General features: G+C 47.9%; 1 protein-coding gene across 1 annotated transcript; it reads right to left on the reverse strand.

Annotated features, from left to right (window-relative positions):
• Window positions 1–1,647: 1,647 nt before the first annotated feature.
• Window positions 1,648–27,109, reverse strand: rp1l1a (rp1 like 1a; the record flags this gene model as incomplete). Its single annotated transcript, XM_079734240.1, has 11 exons — window positions 1,648–2,091; window positions 2,229–3,308; window positions 4,610–5,554; window positions 5,784–10,774; window positions 11,249–11,513; window positions 11,715–12,119; window positions 13,855–14,137; window positions 25,173–25,618; window positions 25,716–26,162; window positions 26,280–26,526; window positions 26,775–27,109. 11 exons carry the CDS (start codon window positions 27,107–27,109, stop codon window positions 1,648–1,650), a joined length of 9,888 nt encoding a protein of 3,295 aa, XP_079590366.1.
• Window positions 27,110–27,729: the final 620 nt, after the last annotated feature.

Here is a 27,729-nt window from a genome sequence, read left to right on the forward strand (position 1 = left end):
CCGATTACACTCAATATCAGTACAAGTTATTTATAATCCTCTCTGAGTTTACAAGAATAATAAGTGATTAATAATCATAGATAAATTAAAGTAATTGATTGAAAGCCAACTGGACCAATAGCAGCGTAGGCCTCTCCACCACACTCCCAGATGTGGAAAGCCGCGAACATATTTAGCATGACACATTGTCTAAATGTCAACGACCACTGTGTATGTGTTTGTATATACATACATACATATATATATATATATATATATATATATATATATATGTGTGTGTGTGTGTGTGTGTGTGTGTGTGTGCTTGTGTGCGTGCATGTGTGTGTCCCAACAGATTAGTTGGATAACAGGGAGTTCATTGAGGTGATGGATGCACGGTTAATCCTTCCTCCTTTAGATACCTTAATCCTTACTGCGTCTCACCATTTTCCTTCAAAGTATTTGGACTAAAATAGTTCTTGATCAGGAAAGATAATGACAGATGTTGGCAAGGGACTGGTTTGATCATATATGTTGGAAAGAATGGTCTCACTTTCCTTCACACGCTCTGCTAACCCTGGAGACGTCGAGGCTCTTGCCCTCACAGAAAACGGTTCCCACCCACGCTGCACACAGGATAAACTGAGGATGTTGGGAAACAGTCCAGTCACACACGCAAACTAATTTGGGCAACTATGTAGAGACGGCGCTATTTTAAGTAACTGTGTTTGATTCCAAAGTACAACTCATTGAATCGTTATCTGTAGGCTATAGAAATGTGTAATAGAGCACATTAAGGGATTTTTTTTCTCTGTGGAATGTGCAAAGTTTGTGGCAGCTGTTATGATCTGGTTTCAAAGCATGTTTCAGTTCCAAGAGTGTTATTAACGTTATCAGGACAAACTGCACACAAAATACAGCAAATACCCAAGGGATGCTCAGTTACAAAGTTTTTCCTCCAACATTTCCTCAGCGATAAATGCTAGCACCTTGATTCACTTGAGGAAAGTCTGTTTATGGCAAAGTGATACATTCACACCCTGTAGACGGACTGGCCAGAACAAACAAAACACACGTTTCTGTTCAACAGTTGGACGCACAAGGTAGACTATAAACACCCAATCTTTTCTTCTGTCATTGTCCAAAGCACCAGTAGGCAACATTCACGGTAAGAAGTAGACTCACATCTTGAAAATATTGGTGGTAAAATACGATTTTCTTCTAAAATATACAAATAAAAGTATAGTAGGCCTGTGCCATTTGGTAATATGAGTATTGATAAGGAATACAATGAATCTATCGTGTGAATAAATTAGGAGTGTTTGAATAAAAAAGTGTTGAATAAAAGTGTTTCAGCTTCACCCTTCTGAACAACCTTTGTCGCTGCAGTAATCCCCAAGAATCACTGAGCCAACGTCTCAAGAGTGTATTATCTGTGAGCCCACATCCAGTCTCTGGACGGGCTCAGATTAAGTGCTTTCAGTGTTTGTTTAAGTATTTTTTCAGGAGAGGGGTTCGGGGGAGTCAGGGCTGATCAGTTTGTTGGCCCTAAACATCTTCTACAAGTCAGAGTTCAACCAAGAGTTTCCTCGGCAGGGGAGGGGGGGAGGTCCTGGGAGGGGGCAGTGCTGGGGATGGGGGTCTGAGGGGGTTTGAGGGGGTCCGGGTCTAGAGGTCGTCCAGCTCCACGTCGCCCTCCCTCGGCTTGCGTCGCTTGACCCGTGCCGGGGAGCGGCTTCTCCTTTGGCCGCGGCCGCTGACCCCCACCCCCCCGGACACTCCGCCGGGGGGCCGCGGCTTGGGGGCCACAACTGGCTTGGGGGCTGCGACCGGCTTTGGGCCGGTGTGGGTGGAGGAGGCAGGAGGAGGGGAGACCAGGTCCTCCATGGAGCCCGGCTGGGACTCCACCGAGCTACGGGTGACTTGCTGGGGGAGGCGCTGGATCTCCCCCGCCTCCTTCTCCTCCTCCTTCTCTGCATCGCTAATGTCGTTGGCTCCGCCCGCTTCCGACACCTCGTCGCTCTCTGGCTGCTTCGTCTCACCGCCCGAGTCCTCGCCTTCCGCCTCCTCTCCAGTCGTCATGCACACCGTCGGAGTCACCGCTCGCGCCGACTGGGGAGAAAAGTTTCAAAATAAAAGTTTAAGGTTTAACCACCTATTGACAGTGGTCCTCTAGGCAGTCTAGATCTGTGCTAGTAGAAAATGCTCACTGAGGCATTTTTGAAAAAGTATCAGTATCAACACAGTACCTCCTCCTTCTCCTCTCCTCCTTCCTTCTCCTCTTCCGTGTTGACCTCAACAGGGGAATCTTCTCCGCCCTCATTGTCACCTTCCTCCTGGGCTTCTCGAATGGCCTCCTCCTCTTCCTCTCCCTCCCTGCTCTCCTCCTTCTCTGTCATCTCTCCTTCCTCCTCGGGCTTGGAGTCGGTGACCATGCACTCTTGGCAGATTTCTTCCTCCTCCTCATTTTCCTCTTCATCGTCTCCTTCCTGTTGCTCTTCTATTTTTCCACTCTCATCTCCTTCATCAGGTGTCGTCACCTCGCCTCCTTCCTCCTCCTCCTCCCCACCTCTTACCTCCTCTACCTCCTCCGCCTCAACCCTCTCCACCTCCTCCTCCTCCACCTTCTCTACCTCTTCGCTCTCCTCCTCCTCTACCTTCTCCTCCTCTGCTTCTACCCTCTCCTCCTCTCCCTCTTCACTCTCCTCCTCTACGTCCCCCTGACACTGGCCACCACACTCGCCCGCCTGCTCTTCATCCTCCTCAAATTCCCCTCCTCCTGTACTTCCCGTCCCCTGTACGGCGTTTCCTTCCCCAGCCCCATCACCTCCATCGTCCACTGCCCCTATTTCATTCTCTCCCTCTCCTCCTTTTCCTGTTTCCTCCCCCATCTCCTCTGCCTCCACCTCTTCCTCTTCCTCTTCTTCAGGAATCGTCTCTACCATCTCCGTCGCCTTCCCAATCTTGAGCTCCTCCTCTTTCTCCTCCTCCTCCTCCTGGACAACCTCCAGGTTGTTGTCCTCCAGCTCCGATGCCCCGGCACCGTCGCTGTCGCCCACTGAAGGGTGCCCCTGCGAGGGTGAGGGCGTGGCCCTGGGGGCCGGGGCCTCGGGCTCTGGGTCCCTCCTCAGCTGGAGGATCTTGCGGAGGTCAAAGTCCATCCTGAGTGGCGCGGGCATGGCCGGCATGGGTGGGGTCCTGGCCGGCCGTGCGGCCAGCTTCTTGCGCACGCATGCGTCGCACGGGCAGTACTCGTCGTCACTGCGCTCGTCACTGAACTTCTCACCATCGCTGAGGGAGTCAGCCGTCTTTGGCTGGTTCTTCATGACCTGGAAGGAGAAGGAGAAAGGAAGCTCTGAGTAAATCAGTTGGTCTGGTTTTATTCATGCACATTATTTTTATTTAGATATGACATTTTAAAATAAGTAACATTTCAGTATCGATTCATATCTATGGGCAGAAGAGAAGAACACTAATCCCCAAAAGCTTAGCAGGTCAATATCATCTGCATGCATCTGTATTTGCATGTGTGTGTGTGTGTGTGTGTGTGTGTGTGTGTGTGTGTGTGTGTGTGTGTGCTTGCGTATGTCACGGTTAGTGATGCCAGTAACGCGTTACTTAGTAACGCGTTACTGGCCTCGGACCACTTTTTTCAGTAACAAGTAATGGAACGTTACTATTTCCAAACCAGTAATCAGATTAAAGTTACTCATCAAAGTCACTGTGCGTTGCTATTTTTTAATTTTTTTACCGGATCACAGATTGGCGTTGAGAGCGATGAAGTGGTGTGTGTGTGTGTGTGTGTGTGTGTGTCTGTCTGTCTGTCTGTCTGTCTGTCTTTCTGTCTGTCTGTCTGTCTGTCTGTCTGTCTGTGTGAGAGTGCGTGTGGGTGTGAAGCGTAAGTCTCCAAAGACTTCAATCTATCAGAGGCGAGTGTCGACCTTGACTCTCCAGAGTCCGCGCCACCAGTTGTTATTAGTGGCGGAATTAGTCGCGCGGTGCTGCATGCGTGTGTGTGTGTGTGGAGCTGCGTCCGGTGTTCGCCCCGTAAAGCCCTGTTGAAAGCTGTGTGTGCACCCAGGGCCGTAGCACCAAATTTTGGGCCCTGTATACAAGAGGTACTGATGGCCGAATTCCCCCTACCAGCCCCCAGAATTGTTGGCGGGGAGGGGGTTGAAGACCAGTTGTTGACCGGGGTGAAAGACCAGTGGTTGACCAGGGGGGAGAACAATTGTTGGCAAAAAGTTTGTATTGGCAAAACCGGTTGTAATTTTTTATTTTGAGGCGGCAGGGGGTTTTGTTGCAGCTAAATGTAACTAAAAAAGTAACTTGTATTCTAACTTAGTTACTTTTAAAATCAAGTTATCAGTAAAGTAACTAAGTTACTATTTTAAGGAGTAACTAGTAATCAGTAATCTGATTACTTTTTCAAGGTAACTGTGGCAACACTGGTCACGGTTTCCATTCCCCGGCGTTTACCAACCATTGGCCGTCTAGAATTTGAATTGGCCATCTCTACGGCCATCTGGACCAGTAGATTTATTCTATAAATCGTTTCATTATTATTATTATTATTAGGCTATTAAATAACGTGAATTCTGCTTCTGTTGGAGTGCATATGTCCTATCACCTTCAGCATCTGCCTCCTCCTCTCCGTCATGGTGGACTCTCTGGAGAGGGTCCCTACCGGGGGCCTGGGGGTCCGCCCGCCCCGCCCCGCTCGGCCCTGGATCTTCTTCAGTTCACGGCCCACGCTGCTCTGGATGCGCCGGCCCACCTCGTCGCGGAGCTCTGAGATCATGGTGTCCAGCAGCACGTTGTCCTCCAGGTCCCAGCGCGCCTTGAACTCCACCATGGCCGCCATGTAGTGGCTCATGAACTGCTTCTCCAGCTTCCGGAGCAGGTGCAGCGCCCAGGTGGGGTCCGGGTCCGCAGCCGTTGCGCACTCAGCAAGTGGCGGGGGCGGTGCCGTGGGCGGTGTGCCCGATCCGGAGCTCTCAGCCGGAGTTTCATGCTCGTTATCCGTCGGGGACTTGGAGCCGCCCACCGCCGAGCTGAACTTGTCCGATGAGGAGGGGGGCGTGGGGTCGGTGTCGGCGTCCTCGGGCCCCTCGTGCTTGGTGGACGAGGGGCTCTCGGCAGCCTCCGCTTCGGGCCCCGGGGATGTTTCCCGGGGTGTTGGGGTCCCGACGGTGCCTTCGCCCTCGGCATCATGTTCTTCTTCCCCTGCATCAGCCTCCTCTTCCCCGAGAACAGATTCCGCTGCATCCTTGGCCAGACCTTCAGCTCCTCCTCCTACGACATTGTTGTCCTTGCCCGATCCCCCCGAGCCGCTCCCCACCTCTACGCCGGAGGAGGACCGCGAAGGGGTGATCTGGTCCTTTGGCAGGTCCCTGGGCTCGGTGAGCCACAGAGACTGGAGGATGCTCATGACTTCGTTGTAGCGCTCCCGGTGGTCCTTGTGCACCGTGCAGGCCGGGTCGGATACCAGGGGCTGGATCAGCTGCAGCTGGGCCAAGCAGTCCAGCAGACCCTTGGCCGAGGTGCTCAGCTTGCGGCCGTACACCGGAGATACCTAGGGGTGTGGAGAAAGAAGATGTGAAGAGAGGGCCCTGCACAGACTAAACAATCACAATTCATTCAATTAATGTACCAATGATATCATGACAACTGCAGTTTGAACTGTATATTTAATGGATATTTGAAATGAGGGTTTGTTTATGAAGGTACTATGTGTTCAACTTTCTCAGCTAAGGAATGGTTCTCACATTGATGTTATATATCAAATGGGCTCCCTGACGTACCTCCGGTAGGCTGTTAGCTCTTCCTAGGCTGGGGCTTAGCAGCACCTTCATCACCGCAACGGAGGAGTTGCAGTTCCTGGACATTGAGACGCTGTGTTGGAACATAGCTTTGTGATCGGAGGATGTTATCTCATCCACAGCGAGGGTCAGTCCTGAGTCAGACACTTCTTCTTTGTCTTGCTCGGCTTCCTCGTCCCCTCTCATTTTCTCATCCTCTTCCTCCTCTACTTTGACCCCTTTTTCTGGATTCTCTGCAACCTCATTGACCTTCTGATCTTCAGGACTTTCTTCTTCTCTAGTGGAAGTTTCTTCCTCCTCCTTCTCTCCTCCCACGTCGCCCATCTCCTCCCTGTCCACAGACAGGCAGCCGTCGGTCGGGATGCTCCGAAGCCAGTCGCTGACCACCTCGTTGGGGGAGGCATTGGGAAGCAAGGCAGGGGTCAGCTCTCCTCCCTCCTCCTCCCCCTGCATCCTGTTTATTTGGCATCCGGGCTTAGTGCTCCTGCTTTTGTCACTTCCTCTCGACTGCCGGCTGACTAGCCTAGTGGACGCTAAGGCCTCTCTGAGCAGGTCGGCGGCGGACGAGGAGTGACAGAGGGCGGCGTCGTCGGATTTCATCATATGCGCCGTCGGCTGGGAGGACCCCTCCTTCGACCTTGCACTGCTCGCTGATTTCATGCTGCAGACATCAGATGTTTTGCTTCCGACGTCAGATTTTGGACCTTTTTGCCCCGGGGTATAAGAGCTCAGGTTGGATTTTACGGTTGTGGCTTTTGCTTCTGCGTTGGCGCGAGTAGATGCTGCAGAGTTCATTCTGAGATTGCTAGGAGTCCTGGATATCACACAAAGCTTGTTGTCATCCTTACTGTGCACCTCGTTCGCTCGGGAGGGGGTTTTGCTCCGAGCGTTACCGCTTGCTGCTGACATTGCAGATGAAGAGTGTTTGACAGAGGGCTCAAGGTGATTTCCATTACTACTCTGAGCTCTCGGGCTTGACTGTGACTTCACTCTTTCTGACTCCTTCGGTTTACTGCCTTTCACAGAAAGATTGCTCCTGGACGAAGGAGCAGTGGGGGACATGTCTGTTGCTGGCTCTTCATCCTTCTCACTTTGTACGCTCTGTCCAGGTGTGTCGATCGTTATGTCTGGTTGACTTTGAATGGGGGGCAGAGGGTTTGCCATATCCTCCAAATCCATTGTGTGTTTCACTGCAGACTCATCCATTCTTTCAGCATTAGTGGCGTTGGCTGGATTTGTGTGAGAGGAGATGTGGGACTCCCCGACGTCTGAGTCTCGCTGTTCTTCTTCTGGTAACACCAGAGAGACAGACCCAAACGAATCTCGACTCAGGAGTTCCTCAGTGTCTCCTGAATTGATCCTGTGTCTTTTGGAGTTTGTTGAGTGAACACTGGGCGCCTGCTCTGAGGGTTCTTTGTCCTCCGTTGTTTCACCTACCTCCCCATCCTCTATTCTGTTATTTTCTTTCTCTCTTTTCTGGGTTCTGGAAGCAGCGCCGCAGTGACACCTTGACCGAGTAGAGGCCTTGGATCGGACAGACATGGTGGGGGATCGGGGGGTGGGTGTTGTGAAGGGTGATGGGCTTCTGGCAGATTTAGTGAGCCCAGAAAGGACGCTGTTTGATGTCCCTTCGCCGCAATTGGCGACATGTTTGGCCATGACTGTGGATCCAGTTTTAGATGATTTAGTGCTGGCTGGACGCTGTTCAATCTGGTCTTCCTGATCATCTGCCACTGCAATACTTGGAAGGTCAGTAGCCGCATTGCAAAGGGACTCTGTTGTGGCCGAAATTGCACTTGCCGATCGATTGTTAGTTTCTTCGTTGTCCCCTTCTGATGTCTTCACATTGACAATATCTGGTGTTTTAGTACAGGTCGTTATTGCCTTTGCACACTTTCTACATTTCAACGTTAAACATTTTGACCTGCCTGACCGTTCTGAACATCTAGAGACAGCAGACATTGCCTTGCCCACCATCTCATCGTCTCCAACTGGCATCAGACCTGCTGGCTGTTTGTCCTCATCCGCCAACCATTCTTCATTTGGGTTCTCAACTCCGTTGGTAAAAATATCAGCAATGACAGCTGCTTTTAAACCAATTCTGGAACTTGACTTGTGTGATTTGTTAGACTTGCGGCTGGTCACTGATGCGGCACTAGGGCTCCTGTCTGCCACATTGTCAGTTGCAACCCCTGCTGGAGATTCTGCTGTAAGATGGATTGCGCAAATCGATTTGTGACACCTGCTAGAACAGGCTGATCTAACAGACAACGCACTGCCAACCCTCTCATCATTGCCTTCTTCTGCCTCGGCCCCATTGCATGCTTCGGTTTTTAATTCTGTTTTGATTGCTGCGTCTGTATCACGGTCAGAGTTAGATTTCAGCAAATTGCTGGATCGAACAGAAGTCGCCGATTTAACAGACGTGGCACTAGCTGCTCTGTGTGCATCTTTGTTAGAGTTGTCTGTTTCGGCTGCCCCTACCTCATCAATTTGTGCCTGTGCAAAAATTGACCTTGCCAACTGAGATGATTGGGCTGATTTAGCAGATTTAGCAGATTTAGAGGACATTACACTTCCTGACCTTGCACCTTTCTCCTCTGCTGCCCCCTCTTCCATTCCTTCTGCTTTAACTTCTACCTGCGAGCAGGGAGTATGAGTCCTTGAACAGTTGTTACTGTGAGGCTTGCATGACTTTGCAGACTTGTTAGAGACAGAGGCAAAGGATTTTACAGATTTGGCAGACATAGCACTGCTTGCTCTCTCAGATTCATTTTCCACATCTCCGGGTTTGGGGGAAGGTGACGTATCAGAAGCTCTTGAGCTTCTGATATTCGATTTACTTGATTTGACTGATAGATGGGCTCTTGTTGACAGGGCACTAACTGCTCGCTCACCATTCTCCTCTCTAATCTCCTGCTCTTCTGCATCTTCAGCCTCTTCTGGATATGGAGTCGCCACTTTTGAACAGCAACTACACTGAGACTTGGCAGATTTGGTTGACTTTGCCGAAACACCTGATTTGGCCGACACGACAGAAGTGACGCTGAATGGTCTTAATGTTTCCATTTCCTCTTCCTTTGCCTCTTCATTTCCCCCATCATCAGGGGTGCTATCAATCTGCTGAGAAAAACCTGTAGAGGTCAGAGAGCCATGCGATATTCTGGACTTAGCAGAGTATTCAGATTTAGCAGATGGGGGACTCGCTGCTCTTTCCGAAACGCCCTCATACTCTCCTTCTGCTGTCCCGTTATGATGAGATGTTGGCAACTGAACAGATGACACACTGTCTATGCTTTCGCCTGCCTTCTTCATGGAGTTATGGGAACTGCAGGAGCGGCTGGACATGTTTGACTTGGCAGACCTGACACTAGGACTTCCTCTGTCCTCCACGTCTGCTGTTCTTCTGCTACGGCCTGACTTGTGAGATTTGCTGGACTCAACACTCACTGCCCTCTCTTGATGGTCTGCTGCTTTGGAAATAGCACTGGCACCTCGCTCCTCTGGAATATTGGACATCACTGAGGTGCAGTCGTTGTGGCTGAGGTTGGACTTGTTGGAGTGGAGAGATTCCCCAGAACCTTCCCCAGAGCTCTCCGACATCTGGCTGGGAGCCCGCTCATCTCCGCTGCCCCCATGATGTTCACCTTGGTCTAGGAGACGTTGGTCGGGCTCGGCTGTACCCTTGCAGCCTCCGCAGTGAGAACATGCACTGGATTGGTTGGATCGGGCATCGTAACCTGGGAGCCCATTGTGGCTGGACAGGCTTCTCATAACGTTATCCTGCACATCTTCCTGTCGATCATTAGTATCATTTTGACATTGGGTCTTGGACTTGCTGGACCTGCAAGACAGCTTGCTTGTTTTGGACATGGAACTGACAGCTCGGTCATTCCCCCCCTCCTGGGCCAAGGAGTGTGGGGTTACCCCTCCACAGTGACAGGACGAGGCTCGGCTGCCGCCGTCTTTCCCTTTCTGCAGCATAAGGGGAGCCGGGGTTGGCGATCGCTCACATTGGCAGCACTGGGAAACACTTGGTGGTAGTTCCTCCTCCTCCTCATCCTGGTTCTCCTGCAGCGCCTGCAGAACGTGGGAGGAGTTGCTGACCAAGGACGGTGGACGGTCGTCATCACCATCCGACAGTGTCAGCTCCAAATCGGCTCGTTCGCACTGGTCATCCTTGGTGGACCGGCTGCTGTGTGGCTGGGAGCTACCGGCATCGCCTCTGGTCGCCCCGGAGCTGCTGCAGCAGCGACTGACGGTGCACACCTCCTCCATCACGCACAGCTCCTCCTGGACCTCCACCCGAGCCTCCTCTAGACCTGAGCCCCCGTGGGAGCTGGAAAGCCTCGATCGCTGGCAAACCACCCGGCGAGAGTGACAGGAGGAGGAGGAGCTTGATGAGTGGATTTGTCGCACCCTGGCGTGGGTGGGCCTGGAGCCGTCGAGAGGCGGTTTGGGAGCACGCTTGTTGCTGTGCGCAGGATTCTCCCACAGGTCGTACTGCTGCTCTCGTGTCTGGTGGCAGCATGGGCAGTGGTTGGCCTCAAGGGGGTGCTCGAGGGAAGCGTTGGCATACATATTGGTGGCCTCTGGATCACATGAGCCGGAGTCAGGGTCTGAGCAGGTCTCGGAGAGGCCCTGCTGCAGGAAGCAGGGAGGACCCTCCCTGGATGCACAGCAGTCGTTGGTCAGGGAGGGAGACTTCTTAATCTGTGTCGACCACTGCAGGGTCTCCTCGGTATGGAGGCGGAAGCGCACTTTCATCTCCACCGATAGGCTGCCGTCCTTGTTGACCATGACACGCTTCTCGATGTGGTCGTTCATGATGGCTGGCCGGGTGTGGGAGTGGGAGCAGGAATTGAGTCTGTTGGTATAGGACTTCTCCGAGGACAAGGAGAAGCGTGTGGAGCGGGTGGAGGAGTCCGACCGGGGGTGGATGATGCTCTTCTTGGTCTCCAGGCCAAAGTTGACTGAAAACAAGCGGACAGACAGAGGCAGTGAATCTACTGTCCGTTACGAGGTTAGAGCCATGATGTTTTCATGTTTACGGTTTTGGTGTTTATTGATTTGAATGATATTCCCAGCTGTAAGGATTTGATGCATTGCGTGTATCAATGGATGGATTTGTTTTCAGGGACTAGTGTTGTGTTATGACAATCCACCCAATATGAAATATTAGAACTACATAGTGTTCATCTTCTCAGTTGTAAGTTTTAGAACTTTCGCACTTTCTAACACAGTTAAGAATGTCTTACTCCAAAGATTTTCTAAAAAGTATATTTTTTAAATATAGAACACCTTGAATTAAAGATGTTAGTTAATACCCTGGAAACGCTCCTTTTTCCATACTGTTAAATTTGCTGTCAGACTGGAGACATTTAATTTGAGTGTAATTCATCTGCTACCAGTGAGTGAGATGCCCTCCTCCGTTTCTCTCCACCCACCGTTCTTCCTGCTGTCCCGGCCCTCACTGTACTCGCTGCCTCTGGAGCGAGCTCCATGGAGAGGCGAGCGGACTCCCTGCGTGGCCGGGGATCGGGCCCCGTTCCCTGGGGTCCTGGGGCCCAGGGCGGGAGACCTCAAGCCCAGGCCTGGTAGTCTTTCCTCAGAGCTCTTCCTGAGGAAGTCCACCAGCAGCGGGCTGAAGGGCTCCCGGCCCACACACACCAGGAGGCCAGGGCACGTCATCAGGCTCTGTACGCTGTCGATCTGGAGATACATGCACATACACATTACATAATACACTTTTATATCATGTGGAACATAGAGTCATTTATTCAGATGTAATGTAATGCACTGTTATGTCACATCAAGGAATCATCATTCAGTCAGATGTAGTGTAATGGACTGTTATGTCAGGTAGTGGACCGTGGATTGATTCAGTCAGAGTTAATGTGATGCAGGCCTCACCTTGCGGCCCTCGGCCGTGTACAGCCGGCGCACGTGGAACTGCAGGGTGTCCGACGCCTCCTCCAGGAAGGCCCGGAGGCTGCGTGCCGAGCGGCGGCCCAGCACCACGCTGCGCCTCCGCCCCGGCTCGCTGTTCTTCACCAGCAGCACCCGCCTCTGCCGGGAGGGGGCGGCGGGCCCCGCAGGGGCCCCACCGTCGGGTCTCTGGGCCTGGGGGGTGTGCCGGTGGTGGTGATGGGGGTGCCAGATCGCCGGGCGTCGGCCCGCAAGCCCCATGTCCACGGGTTTGGCGCGGCGGTGATCGGAGCAGAGGTAGCAGGCGCCGTCCTGCAGTTGGTCCAGGCTGTGGATGGCGTGCGTGCCCCGCGGCGTGGTCACCATGCGGACGCCGAACGGGAGTGGGACCTGGCCGGGAGGGAGAGGGGGAAGAAATTAGGGAATCGATATATGAGAGTTTGGAGATGATTTGCCTCTGCAACAGTTGTATCCTCAGGTTGATTCAAAAAACGTTGTTTAAGCCGGAAATGTCAAACTTGTCTGATCATGCTATATGTCTGTTTGCCTGCTCAACATGCATCAGAGACTCAGCCACGCCTATTGACTGAACCACAGAAAAGATAAAACAACATCCTAAAATACATATTGTAATTGCAGAATTGCCATATTTAAAGGGGACATGTTATACCACCAGGTGTGTGCAATGGCCAGTGTTTGTAATAACGCCGTTTAAAATAACGCCATTAGGTAACGCCGTTATTTTTTCAGTTACGGGGTAATCTAACTAATTATTCCGTTGTTATAACGCCGTTACATTACTGCACGTTAAATACGGTGCGTTACTATGAATTGATTGAATAAACTGCGTAATCCGAACACACCCCTGACTCCAAACACAATCTGCTAGTGAGGAGGCCGGGTGGGTTAACAATGAGATAAGCGATTATGATTGGCTAAGGCAGAGTCATGTTTCATGGTAGCGAATCGGAGCCAGTGTTTTTACACACAAGTCAGGACATGCGCGCCACACACACACACACACACACACACACACACACGCAAACGCACACACCAAACAGATTCGATGAAGCAGCAGAAATGGAGAGTCCGGAGCAATCCGATGAAAAATTGTCATTTTCTGTAGTATTCGGCAGATGTTCCACAGCCTTTGCAACTAAGCAAATTAAAATTCAGTTGGAAGTATATCAGGGCCTTGAATGGGCAGTTCAACCATTTGACACATCAAGGCCAAGTGAAAACTGCTCAGAAAAATCCAAATTCTTAGCAACTTTCTTTTTTTACAGTAACGCAAATAGTTACTTTCCCTGGTAACTAGTTACTTTTATTATAGAGTAATTCAGTTACTAACTCAGTTACTTTTTGGAACAAGTAGTGAGTAACTATAACTAATTACTTTTTTAAAGTAACGTTCCCAACACTGGCAATGGCTAATCACACTCACACCTGGCTGTGATGTGTGTGATATGTCGCCTTTAAAGAACCGCAATAAATATCCTATTGACATAGAAATATATAGATCATATAGTGAGGTCCTGACAAGGAAGTATATCACCAATCAATCTTGTATTTCACACTTCACTAGGTTGTAGCCTGGTTACCAATGAACAAGCTTTCAATCATATTTTACATTTCCGAAATGTTCCAAAAGAACAATCAATTAACAAATTATAATCCAGCGATATCCCAGTCATTGATTTTATTTTTTTGTCTAATTTTAAGGTTAGTCAGAGACCTATAAACCTTGACTATACCAAATTTACCACAACGACATCTAGCAAGCCATCAGATCAATGGCAGAACAGGAAGCACCTGCCTCCACAGACTATCAACCATCTCTCTCTGCCTCTCTCTCTCTCTCTCTCTCTCCATATATATATATATATATGCCTCTCTCTCTCTCTCTCTCTTTCACTCACTCACTCACTCTCTCTCTCACTCTTGGTATTCCTCCCTGACTTCCTGTCTGGATCGCTCTCTTTTTATTCTTCCCTAATTTCTCTCCCCACCCCTCTCCTTCTCTTTTGTTTCTCCCCCCCCCCCCTCACTCTCTCTCTCTCTCTCTCTCTCTCTCTCTCTCTCTCTCTCTCTCTCTCTCTCTCTCTCTCTGTCTTTCTCGCCTCACCTTTTGTGAAAGGTCGTCCAACAGTGCATCAAAGCACTTAAAGCTGCGCCGGTGGACGGCCATCTTAACCCCGCCGAATTGGCTGTCGCCGCTCTTGTAGAAGGTGATCCTCTTCGTTGGCGGAGCCGAGGTCAAATGCGAGGAAGGGAGGTGGGGCTGGGGTAGAGGAGAAGTTAGGGTTGATGAGGCGTCATGTCGTTTAGTGGAGATCGGGGGATTGGGGTGGTGGTGTTGGAGGTCCCACATCGCTGTGGGGGCAGAATGCTGCATGCTGCAGGTGTACCTGAGAAACAAACGCACCCCCCCACACACACACACAAATAAACACAAATACCGGTGTGTTTGAGTACACTACAAAAAAAACACTAAAATAGTATTTTCATATAAGAAGTCCCTATTTTAGATAGCGGAACAACAACTAATTGAACATATTTACTGGCCTGTACACAAAATAGATATTTTGATTTTTGTTGTTGCTATTTCACCGATGACTCTTGCGCCCGGCGCAAATCTAAAAAGGTTGATCTGAAGTAGCCTAATTACCCGTAGGTGTGGTTTGGGCATAACGTTAAGACATATAACTTTAAGACCCATGAGCGCATTTGAATCTGACGAGTTGATATTTTGACAGCGCGTCTGCAGTCTCCGATGAGACAGATGCACATGAATTTCAAACTTCAAATGGCTCAGTCTAATTCACACATGGAATAAAGTTTTCCTCAAATAAATGTTGGCAAAGAAAACTTAACACACATATGATATGCGGTAACTGTGGTTCTATTTAATGATATACGCAATATATTATAAACATTGTTTCTTATCAGTATTGTATGCATTATCGTTATCGACTTTTATTCCTAATATGCATGTGTCCCCTCGTTAATATACATTGCGATGGACTGTAATATGCGTTACGTGTTTAGTTTGCGTGTGTTTAAACAGATGGACGCACACACGTGCGCCCGCATTCATTAATTCTTTTACACATGCGCGCCCGCATTCATTCATTCTTTTTAACACTCACTCATGGTAAAACAATGTTTTCTCACAATCAAATACTCATCAATCCTAAAAGTTATGGGCACGTACACGATGTCTGTGTCAAGAAAATATGTGTTTGCTGTATGGTGTTTGCAGATGCATTCATTTAAAAGTACGTATTACCGCTGTATAAGCTGTTCTTTCCCAAATAATTTACCAAGAATGTGTGGCTAGGTAGATGAGAGAAGAAAAGTGTATACGCGTGGTGCACAAGCAACATTATGCATGCGCCCTTAAAATAGCATCTGAACAACGCGCCACTGACTTTAAACCAGGTATTTCCTGGTTTGTGGCGCAAGTGATTTCTGAAACTGCAAAATAGCACCAGGGAACGTTTGCGCCAGAACACGCCTTCTCCTTTCGCCGAACCATCCCTTGGGGCGCAAGATCATTCCCTAATTTACCAACGCGTGGCGCAGGAGGGAAAAGAACGCTCTGCGCCAGTTGCAAACTAGCAACGACACATGCGCCAAGTCAATTGCGCCAGATGCAAGATAGGGCCCTTAATGTGCAAATCGTAATCATACACCACCTCCTGAGGTGGTTTTGACAACGTGTGTCTACATTTCTCAAACACCGTTCCCACCTGCTTAGACGGAGGTAAAAGGAGATTAAAAAGTATTTCAACAAAGGACTGCTCTTTTTCCTCTATGGTATATATAGAAGTGCTAGCTAGCACATCTTGACAAATCCAATTTGGATTTGGACGTTAACAGTTCCGCCCTGATTCTGAGGCCTGAAAAACACCAGGTTGCATAATATACCTTTAACATTGTTTTCACAACTTAAAAATGTCATGTTTGGAAAAGAAGCGACCTGTTGAAATTTGACTTTTGATATGTTGACATTTTCATTGCTGTTTTACTGCTTTGCGATAATCTATATACCTGTTAATGTTATTTGTTTAAGCAATAGTAGAACATTCACCAAAATGTACAACAAAAAGAAAGTTGTTGATCCACAAAGTTTTTTACTGACCATACACAAACAAATGACTACACCTCCAACTTTAACTCAAATATGAACACTGAAGGGAAATAAGCATCTCTTACATATTATAACCTGGAAAATGGTAGCCGTTTGTTGAACAAACAAGACAGATGTTCAGCTCCACAGAGATAGATTAAGGGCACCCAGGGAACTAGATTAGCTGAGAAAGAGCCCAACGAGAGGAATGGCGTTAGCAACCAGCTTAGAAGACCTTAATTCCCCCAAGGCTAGAACGTGGGACAAGTCAGTCAATGCATGGCAAAGCACTGCATGCAAACACTTGTTGCTACCTCACTGCTTCTCATAATCCTCATCTCACATCTGATGTAACAAGCTCTCTCCATGTTGGTTAGATTTAAAAAGGCCATGGTTCACCGCGTGCCAGCTGATTACTAAAGACCTGTTCAAAGGATTTGGATGTTCAAAGTAAACATTTACCTTAAGTTATTTAGCCGACAATTTTTCCAATGTGACTTACATGTGAAATGATGCCTTTGGCAACAGTTATGTTATTAAAACATTTTGACTTTATGACTTGATTGACCACACAAACACACAAACCCACACACATACACACACACAGGGACACACACACAAACCCATAAAAACACACACTTCTAACTGATATGAAATAAAATGTGAAGAACGTTGTCAAACCACCATTTAAGACAAGGTGGTTGAGCCTGCCAGTAAAGTGTTGGTAAAAGTAGAAGACATTGAAACAGGAAGACAATATCCATGACTCTTTTTCAAATTAAAATAACTAAAAGAAGGAATAGCAGATCATCAATCATACTAAGTTGTTGTACAGTAGGTAAATCCTACTTAGCAAGAAGGTCTCAATGGTTTAGGATTAATGTTGTTTTTAACCTGTGGATCAGAACTTCACCGGCCAAGAACCAGACAAGACTATCGGAGCATGTAAGCTTGTATCAACAAAAAATCTAAATGATAGCTTGGGTATTATAGGCAGTATAGGATCAAGGCAGTCTGTCTATAACCACTGCACTATTTTGGAAGTGACTTGGGTCAACATTTAATTTATTGAAAACACATAGCTGTATGTATTACTTACGCACAATCTGTGTGCCAGATTTGTGGTCATTTATTGAATTAATGGCAATTCAATTTGAGTTACTGATGTTACTACTCTCAAAATACCGTTGTGTATTACTTCAGAAAGAACCCTAAACATAAGGAAGTCCATTAACAGTGCAACCACCTTATTTTACCACTAAAACAACAACTTAAAATCCAGCAACCAAACAAGCTTGACGCTTCAGTTAATGAAGGACTAATTGTTTTCCGTTGGACAGGTACTCACATCGGCGGGAAACATGGTCCAAACGGCTCGGGAAAAAAAGTGGGAAACCCCTCTTTCAATTGCGTCGTAGTAAGACCACTGTGTTCCTCTTATTTCAACTGGATGTATTTATTCTCTATCTATCACCGCATCCTTCGCCTCAGTCTGTTCAACACCTCCCAACCAAACTCCAGACAAAATGGTGGCCCCAGGTTCCCGCGGTGTGCTGTGTACTGTGGCGGAGGAGGGAAAGGGGGCTGAGAGGGAGGGTTAAGAAGATAAGAATGAGGAGAAGCGTGGGGAGGAGGGTGAGGAGTTAGTGACTAAGGATAGAACTGGAGAGCTAAGCCTGCTTAGGCACCTTGGGAGGGCGTACTGCTAGGGTGGGGCTGGAGAGAGAGGGGATGGGGAGGGTGTGTGTAGTGTGTGTGTGTGTGTGTGTGTGTGTGTGTGTGTGTGTGTGTGTGTGTGTGTGTGTGTGTGTGTGTGTGTGTGTGTGACATGGCACTATCTGCTCGTCCAAACTCTCAAATCAAAACAAGAATGTCAATCTTGCAGGTGAGTGTGTGTGATGGGGTAAGGAAAGGGTCATAGGTTAGGACAATGCAATAACTGCAAGGAAGCACAGATAATCACGGTGGCCAATCAGACTGGAGAACCAGAAACCATGTTTATCTTTGAATCAGAATCACAATGGCCTTCCTCATTTCGTTGTTCATTTTCAAATGTACATTTCTTCTACTAAACGTATTGTGTACATATTTTCTGGACATCTCTTTACTCATTCTAGTTGTATTCTTTTTTCAGTTTTTACTCAACTTTTGTTATGAACCCACCTTTTTCTTCTGGGATTGATAAAGTACATATTCTCAATACAGTACATATAAACTCCTAGGTGACTCAATAGCCGCTGTTCACAGAGGCATTGTGTAGGACCAACACAGGGGTCCTACATCCCCCCTGTGTTATTTTGATTACAATTATGAGTCTGTCCTTTTTTGAACCAAGGCAGGGTAGAAGGCTCATCTATTGAAGATGATCCACATTCACCATTGCTGTTACTTGCTGTTACATTGCAGACAGACATAAACAAAACACCTGCCGACCAATGGTTATGCTGTGTCTACCCTGGGTTTAGGGTCAATCTGTGTTCACTAGGGGACCTACCCTGGTGACATACTCATAATTAGAGTTATCGGAGACATCTGTGTTTTCCCTGCAATAAAAGGTGTCAATCATGTGTTCAAATTCATTAAAGCACATAAATATATATATACACCTATATTCAAAAACATTAAAAATGTATATCTTTCCACCCCTTTTTATCCAATCTGCTGCTCTAAGCTTACTCTCTTGATACACATGCAGACAATCTCACACAAACACACACACACACTCAAAAAGGTAATTAGAGAAAATATGTGTTCCAGTCGGGGGGGGGGGCTTTGATCAACAGAATTATAATTAAAGGGGAACTATGCAACATTTGTGGCTTAATTTACCTAAATACAACAGGTTAAGAGTCATTGTGATGGTTCTATTACACTTTTTGGTTCGATTGGTCGCTGTTTCGACTACCCCTAGCACATCTTGGCGGAGAAAGGGAATATGCAAGTTTCTTCCGGCGACCCGCCGCCCACTCTCGTGGGAGTCTCGGGTCTCGCAAAGTAACAAATTGCTTTACGGCACTACAGATCCCCAAACATGGAACCGGCTCGATATAAACACAAGTAGCGAAGGGATTGTTACATTCATCATGGATCAGCCGACTAAAAAGAGACAGAGAAACCCAATGTCGGAGGAACAGAAGAAGAGAAAAGGGAGACTGACCGACAGAGAGGCCAGACACGAGAAAACGTTGGGCGAGCTTTTCAGGAATAGTGTGAACTGAAGGAAAAAGAAGACTGCAAATCGGACGCCGACTCTCTGTAAAAAAGTGTTTGCTCGACCGTTGCTTGCTTGCTGGGGTGTAAGCGTACTCGCTACCAAACACCTTTGTTTCCATGGTTGATTTGCTGTTCGTCTGTCTCGTCCCCGAGATACAGCCTAAATCCCCAAATCCAGGTTCTTGTTTATTTAGATCATAGACCGCTATTCAAATGCCTTAGATTTTACTAAGAGTGTAGCCTATATCATGTGATATGTCCGGCTGGCACTATAATCCAGTACCCTGTACAAGAGCTTCTAGTTAGCACATATTCTCTATCTATAACAGAACTGTTACATTTTACGAGAAGTGAACCTCCATTATAGCTTTAGCCATGTTATACATTTGGTGTAGTTCCCCGCGTGTAAACATGTTTTTTCTTAGTTACAAGCCTTGGCAAACAGCATTTTTATGAGTTATCATTACGGTGCTAGCCGTAAGGCAAAAAACAAACCATGAAGAACTGTCATTTGCATTTTTATTTTTTTATTATTGAACAAATGAAAGAAAGGTGGTGCAAACATCTGTTTAATTTTAATTTTAAAACCATATACAATAATATTTATTTAGAATGTTTATTTGCAAACATTTACACGTAAACATAAATGTGTCCCTAATCTTCCACACACAGCATCTGGCTATGACAACTCTCCTGCAGGGACTGGCGACAGCATGCCCTCTCGATGTCTGAATCTAATTCCCTGCAATTCCGTACACAAGTGACGTACTTAAGATAAGATAAGATGAGATAGTCCTTTATTAAACCCCCTTGGGAGAAATTCACAGGTGATCAGCAGTACAGTGGGGAAAGAGAAGTGCGAAAACAGTATATATATAATAAATTTACTAATTTAAAATAAAATTATAGTTCAAAACTATTTGAATAAGATAAAATAAACATACTATATACATGTAACTGTCCGTTTGTAGGTGACCTGTGCAACTCTCCTGTGTCACCTGTAACCTGTGCTCTCTCTCTGCAGGCTGACCCGAGGCTGCCGTGTGACGCCGCAGACGCAACTTCCGGGTAGCCGGCTTGATTTGTTTGGTTTGGTTAGCAGGACGCTTAGCGTCGACCTGCTATCTCGGTTTGTATCTATTTTTCCGGTACTCATATCTGCGACCTGTTCTGCATACTCTGTATTGTATTCGCTGTTTCCTCGTTGGAGCTCCGTCTGCATCAACCACGGTAAGCATGGATTCCGGTTGCTCTTTTTCCGCCTTTCTCATGGATAAAATAGCTCTGTTAGAGAGACGTATATGTCAGTTAGAGGATGAAAGGGTAGCAAGCATAAAGAAAACAGATACTCCAGAAAGTATAGAGAAGAGACCCGCCATGCGGACTCATAGAACTAGCGCTATCGTTAGCAGTGACTCCGTCAAGGCAATCCTGTCGGCAGCACCACTTGCGAGGCAGGCTGCTGTCAGTAGCCTGCCTCGCAAATCTTTTTCGGGGGTAAAAACGCTAGTCATAGGCGACTCTGTTACACGTAAAGTTAGACTACACTCACCAGCAAAAAATATTTGCCTACCCGGGGCCAGGGCTCCCGACATTGAAGCTAATCTTAGGGTGCTGGCATGCGGTCAGACCACACACGGAGTTAGATTAGATGCACCAAACACCGACACTAGTTTTGACATCATTGTAGTTCATGTCGGCACCAACGATACTAGGACGAGACAAACCGAGGTCACAAAAAGCAACATAGCTAGGCTTTGTTACTTCGCCAGAAAGATGTGTCGGCATGAATTAATTCTCTCTGGCCCTCTACCCGATAAGGGTAATGATGAGCGCTAGAGTAGATTATTGTCTCTAAATCGCTGGCTGGCGTGATATAGTTCAGAGCAGGGCTTTGGTTTCATAGATAACTTTCCCTTCTTGTGGGGCCGCCCAGGTGTGCTCATGAGAGACGGCCTACACCCTACTGGGTTAGGCGCCTCAATTATGTCAAAAAACATAGATAGATGTCTTAGCCAGGCGTGACTCATCCACTCACAACACGCTGGGTTGCAGGAGTTTAGCAAACCTGCTAGCAACATGATAGTTTTCTTTGCAGAGTTTAGAACAGCAGATGGGTTAGCTGAACCAGTTTATCAGGAAGATGTATCTATTGCACCAATCTTTTCAGAGCTGAGTGTTAACCAGATTCCAGCAGGCGAGGGCCGCGACCAGTTTGTCGAAATCCCGCGATCCCACTGATCGCCACAGAGCTGAGTGTTAACCAGACTCACTCTGAAAATAACGCTGTATCTATATGTACGGTGGTGCGGCCTCGCACTGTCTCTAGGTGTAAAACCCACAGGCGAGGGCCGCGACCAGTATGTCGAAATCGCACCATCCCCTTGATCACTTCAGAGCTGAGTGTTAACTGGACTCAGAATAGGGTTCATGAATATAAGGTCGCTTTCATCTGAGAAGCTCTTGGTCCATGATCTAATTGTTGATAATAAGATCGACATACTGGGCCTTTGTGAAACCTGGTTAAAACCAGATGAGTTTTTAGCCCTAAACGAAGCTACTCCCCCCAATTACGTTAGCGCCCAAGTATCTAGAGAAGTTAAGAAGGTGGTGGAGTAGCCCTGATATCTAATTCTAAGCTTAATTTAAAGCCAAAGAATAGATATATATTCAGATTCTTTGAGGTGCTTGCGTTCTGCTCCTCAGCTCCCCGACAAGCGAAACGAGTTCCAGACTCTTTCGTTTTAACTGTAGTATACCGTCCCACAGGACCGTATTCACTTTTTGTTGATGAGTTTTCTGATTTTGCAGCTGATCTGGCTACATATTCAGACAATATTTTGCTAATTGGGGATTTCAACATTCATGTGAATAACCCATCTGATGCCCTCGCAAGGGCTTTTCTGTCCATTACAGATACGCTTGGCCTCAAACAGCTCGTCCAGCACCCAACCCACATCGGTGGAAACACGCTGGACCTCGTTTTGACCCGCGGTGTAGACATTTCACAGCTAGTGGTCTCTCCCTACACCTCAGCTTTATCAGACCATTTTTTGCTCACTTTCCACGTGGTGGTATCCTGCCCCTGCGACGATCAGCAGGCTACTTTCAGCTGTCGCCGCATCACACCTGCAACCATTACAGAGATGGCAGATAAGTTACCCCATTCACTTGCTCCTCTTTGTAACTATAGGGGTTCTATGGAGTGCCTTATTGATGACCTCAACACTGCCCTGTCTGCTGCCATTGATTCAGTTGCTCCGCTCGTAATTAAAAAAACGATCATTGAAAAAAACAGCTCACTGGTTTAATGCAGAAACGCGCACCCTGAAGCGAAGCTGCAGAATCCTTGAACGCAAATGGCGCTCGACTAAACTTGAGGTCTGTCATCTTGCGTGGCACAACAGTCTGCTCACCTATTAGGGTGCGCTGACTACTGCCAGGAACGCCTACTTTTCCAGTATCATCAACTTGAATAGAAACAATCGCAAGTTTCTTTTTGACACGGTGAAGAGTCTGACTCAGAAACAGACTGAGACAGTAGGTTCTTCCATCGTGGTAGGTCAATTCATGGATTTCTTTGAGAATAAGATTCAATCGATAAGAGAGGAAATTGGTGCTTGCCGTGCAGCTTGTCCTACACATCCTGCGGGGCATGATGGGGTCCTGCCCAGTAGGATGGGGAACTCTGATGCAACTCTTTTGGAACTCCAAAAGAGTTGCGTCAGAGTTCCCCAGAGTTGCGTCAGAGTTCCCCATCCTACTGGGCAGGACCCCATCAAGGCAATTCCTCTGGTGGAACTTGAAAAGGTGATAAAGGCATCGAAACCAACAACTTGTATGCTGGATCCTCTCCCTTCCAAGGTTCTCAAAGAACTTCTTACCACTGTGGGGCCTGCAATCCTCTCGCTTATGAATCTCTTGCTTTCAACAGGAATTGTTCCCTCCAATTTCAAGGCTGCGGGTATAAAACCGCTACTCAAAAAGCCTGGCCTAGACCCTGAATTAGTCAGGAACTATCGGCCTATATCGAACCTGCCCTTCCTGTCCAAGGTACAGGAAAGAATTGTAGCAAAGCAAATCGTCGATTATCTGACGAGGAACAATCTCTTCAAACCTTTCCAGTCGGGGTTCAGGAATTTCCACTCAACTGAAACCGCTGTTACAAGAGTTGTAAATGACATCCTTCTTGTCTTGGATAAAAATACAAGCTCAATGCTTGTGCTGCTGGACCTGAGTGCTGCGTTCGACACGATCGACCATAGCACTCTTCTTGGTCTTGAGCACTATGTTGGTTTCGGGGGTACGGCTCTTGGTTGGCTTGAATCGTACCTCACAGATAGAACCCAATTCGTGCTCCATGAGGGTTCAGAATCAAAGCACTGCAAACTATGCTTTGGCGTACCACAAGGGTCGGTCCTTGGTCCATTACTTTTTGCAATATTCATGCTTCCCTTGGGCGACGTTATCCACAGCTTCTGAATTAGTTTCCACTGCTACGCGGATGACACCCAGCTCTTCATTCCTGTAGATTCAGGGGACTCGGCCCAGATCCAGGGGGTTGAGTCCTGTCTGACTGCAGCGAAGGGCTGGATGTCACAAAACTTCCTACAGCTTAACACTGGGAAGACAGAGCTGATAATTATCAGCCTGAAGCGGGACCAGAGAGAGTTTGAGGATGTCTCACTGTGGTTGGATGGCCTCACCATCACACAGAGTGCATCTGTCAAAAATCTTGGTGTCCTGTTCGACCCTCAACTGTGCTTTAACCAACATGCTAGAAGTATAACTAGAATTGCCTTTTTCCATGTGAGAAACATTGCAAGAATCAGACCAATGTTATCTGCAGCGCATGCAGAGACACTGATTCATGCATTTGTTTTGTCAAGACTGGATTATTGCAATGCACTGTTCTCGGGACAGCCAAAATCTACCACAAAACGTCTACAGCTTGTACAGAATACTGCAGCTAGTCTGCTGACCAGAACGAGAAGGTTTGATCATATCACACCTATTCTCGCCTCTCTGCAATGGCTACCAATAACTTTCAGATCGGACTTTAAGGTACTACTGCTAACCTATAAAGCCTTGCATGGATTTTCTCCATCCTACCTAAAGGACCTGATCGTTCCTTATAGTCCTTCTCGGTCCCTCCGATCTTCGGGAACTGGCCTTCTTTCACTGCCGAAGGTTAAAAAGAAATCGACTGGACAGAGAGTGTTTGCCTATCGAGCCCCCTTCCTATGGAATAGGCTGCCAAAAGTGATAAGGGAAGCTGACTCTGTGGAGCTGTTCAAAGGAAAGCTCAAAACGCACCTCTACGATCTTGCATTTGGAACATAGGAGTGTGAAAACGACAGATGCGAAGTGAAGACCACTCTGTTTGTTTGTGCTTTTGCTAATACAGTATACATTCCCACTATGTACTTTTCCGTTCTAATTCACTATTCTGTCTGTTCTAGCGTGTTGCGGTGACTGGACTGGATGCCTGGACTCTCCTCATGGTCAACCGGCCAGCACCACATGTATTTACCTTTATGTCAATTATGGCACCCATTGCACTCCTGACCATCCCTGGAAGAAGGGATCCCCTACTATGTGTTTCTTCTCAAGATTTCTTCCTTGCTAATTTCAAGGGAGTTTTTTCTTGCCCTTGTGGGGGCTTGGGTAAAGGGGGGTGTCTTAAATGTTTGGCCTGTTAAGCCCTTTGAGACTGTAATGTGATTAAGGGCTATACAAATACAATTGAATTGAATTGAACCTGTGTGTTAAGTAAATAAATAAATAAATATGATGAAATATGATGTATAATATAAATATAGGTATAAATATAAATGTGCCAAATGTGCAGGTTTACTGAGGTAATGGAAAAAAATTAAATAAATAACAAATTACAAGGTTAACAACAGTCAGTGCTGAGGTGTGGGGTTTAGTCCTTAATCAGGTCGGGAAAAAAGGAGCTGTTGGGGCTTTGGAGACGTTGGGAGCGGGGGGTTGAGGTGTTATAAAGTCTGATAGTTGATGGAATGAAAGAGCCCCCCAAACGCTTTGAGGCACGTGGCTGAGTGAGTCTGTGGCTGAATGTGCTCCTGAGTTGCCTCAGCTCGGCGTAGAGAGGGTGAGAGGGATTGTCCATGATCGCCTGCAGCTTTTCCCTCATCCTCTCTGTCACAGCCTCCACACAGTCCAGCTTCATTCCCACCACAGAGCTCGCCTTCCTCACCAGTTTATTCAGCTTGCTGGCACCTCCGCTCCCGATGCCTCCTCCCCAGCACACTACAGCAAAGAAGGTGGCACTGGCTACCACAGACTGGTAGAACATCCGTAGTAGCCTAGTGCACACATTGAAAGACCTGAGCCTCCTCAGGAAGAACAGCCTACTCTGTCCCTTCCTGTAGAGGGCCTCAGTGTTGTCTGACCAGTCCAGTTTATTGTTCAGATGCACCCCAAGGAACTTGTAGGTGTCCACCATCTCCACCTCCTCCCCATTTATGGAAACAGGTATTGGGGTGCTCTTTCTGCGCCGGAAGTCCACCACCAGCTCCTTGGTTTTCCCGGTGGTGGTTCCCGTCACACCATCCCACAAAGTTCTCAACTAGTTCCCTGTACTCCTCCTCACTATTGCTTGTGATGCATCCAACAATGGAGGAGTCGTCAGAGAACTTCTGCAGGTGGCATGTTCGGGAGTTGTAGCAGATATCCAAGGTGTAGAGGGAGAACACAAACAGTGAAAGTACAGTTCCCTGGGTTGTGCCGGGGTTGCTTATCACCACGCCTGACAAGCAGTATCGCAGCCTGACATACTGTGGCCTGTCCGTGAGGTAGTTTGTAATCCATGCCACCATGTCAGGATCCACCTGCATCACTTGGATCTTCTCCACCAGCCGTACTGGTTGGATGGTGTCGAAAGCACTGGAGAAGTCGAAGAACATGATCCTCACCATGCTCTGCGGCCTCTCCAAGTGTGTGTAAGCTCTGTGAAGCAGGCAGATGATGGCATCCTCCACGCCGATGTCGGTCTGGTACGCAAACTGCAGTGGGTCCAGGCAGTCACACACCAAGGGCCTGAGGTGCTCCAGGACCATCTTCTTGAAGGTTTTCATGACGTGTGACGTTAGAGCCACAGGTCTGAAGTCTTTTGGAGCGCTAGGTCATCCCTTCTTCGGCACAGGGACTACGCAGGATGTCTTCCAGAGTGTTTGCACCTTTTTCAGCCTCAGGGATAGGCCGAAAAGATGCGTGAACACTCCTGCCAGCTGCTCCGCACAGATCTTGAGCACCCTCGGGTTGATGTCGTCCGGTCCTCTGGCCTTGTATGTCCTGATCCTGGTGAGCTGCCGTCTCACGTAGCTGGTGTTGATGATTGGGGTTGTTGTTGCTGGGGTCGCTGGGATAGTTGGGGGTGTGGTGAGGGGATGACTGCCCTCTGGGCTGGACATTGGTCCAGCCTCCCTGTAAGTGTGGAAAGGGAGAGAGAGAGAGGGTGGTGATGGGAGGGGAGGTGCAAAAGCTGCCATCCCCGGGTCTTGTGGTGTAGCAGAGAGATGAGTAGTGCAGGAGGGGAGGGGGGTGTTGGTCTGGCCCCAGTTGGTGAGTCAAATCTGTTAAAAAACAGGTTTAGCTTGTCGGCCCGTTCCTTTGTCCCCTCCTGTGATCCTCCAGCATTTTTCATGCCAGTGATGGTTCTCACCCCCGCCCACACCTCTCGGGGGTTGTTCTGCTGCAGCTTCCCCTCTATTCTGTTGTTGTAGCATTCTTTAGCCCTCCTCAGTTCCCTCCTCAGCTCTCTCTGTATTTCCCTCTGTGTGTCCTTATTGTCTCCTGCCATGAAGGCTCTCCTCTTCCGGTTCAACAGGACTTTGATGTCCCTGTTGATCCAGGGTTTGCTGTTGGGGAAGCAGCGAACCTTCTTGGTGGGGACAACACTCTCCTCACAGAACTTTATATAGTCTGTGATGCATTGAGTGAGACCCTCAATATCGTCACCGTAGTCTTCCTGAAACATATCCCAGTCTGTTGTCCTGTAGCACTCCATCAGGGCCTCCTCAGCCTCCACAGACCACTGCTGCGCAGTCCTGGTGGTGATTGGCTGTCTACTCACAAGAGTCTTGTATATAGGAGACAGTTGTATCAAGCAGTGGTCTGATTTGCCCAGGGGGGGAAGGGCTGTTGCACTGTATGCCTCCTTAACATTGGCATACAGTAAGTCCAATGTCATTGTTACGGGCCTATTGTGTGTTCACCTGTATTGCGCCCCGGAACCTTTTGTTTACGTTTTGCCTGGTACCCTTTTAGAAGTGCACAGCAGCAATCACGGCGATGCGTGTCTCGCACGTGCTCGCGTCGAAAACGTAAGTTTAATATGTCTTAAAGCCTGTACTTTGGTTAGATAAATGTTGGGTTCATATTGAAACATTTTGTATGTAAGTTTTATAGTTCATGTGTCTTACACCGGTCGTATTTCTTTAACGTTTTATGTCCATGAATAGTGTGTGAAGCAAGCTAACCCATGAATGTCTGGTGAACGCAACCTGTATTGATTTTCCCTCGTCTTGCACCCTTGGCAAGCAGAGCGAGGTATGTTTTATTGTAAGCTTTTAGTGTGATTATGTATAAGTTTGGTGTCTTTATGTAAGTGAAGGTCTTTCAGATGTT

Source organism: Pollachius pollachius (genome assembly GCF_949987615.1).
Source record: "Pollachius pollachius genome assembly, chromosome: 4".
Lineage (NCBI taxonomy): Eukaryota > Metazoa > Chordata > Actinopteri > Gadiformes > Gadidae > Pollachius > Pollachius pollachius.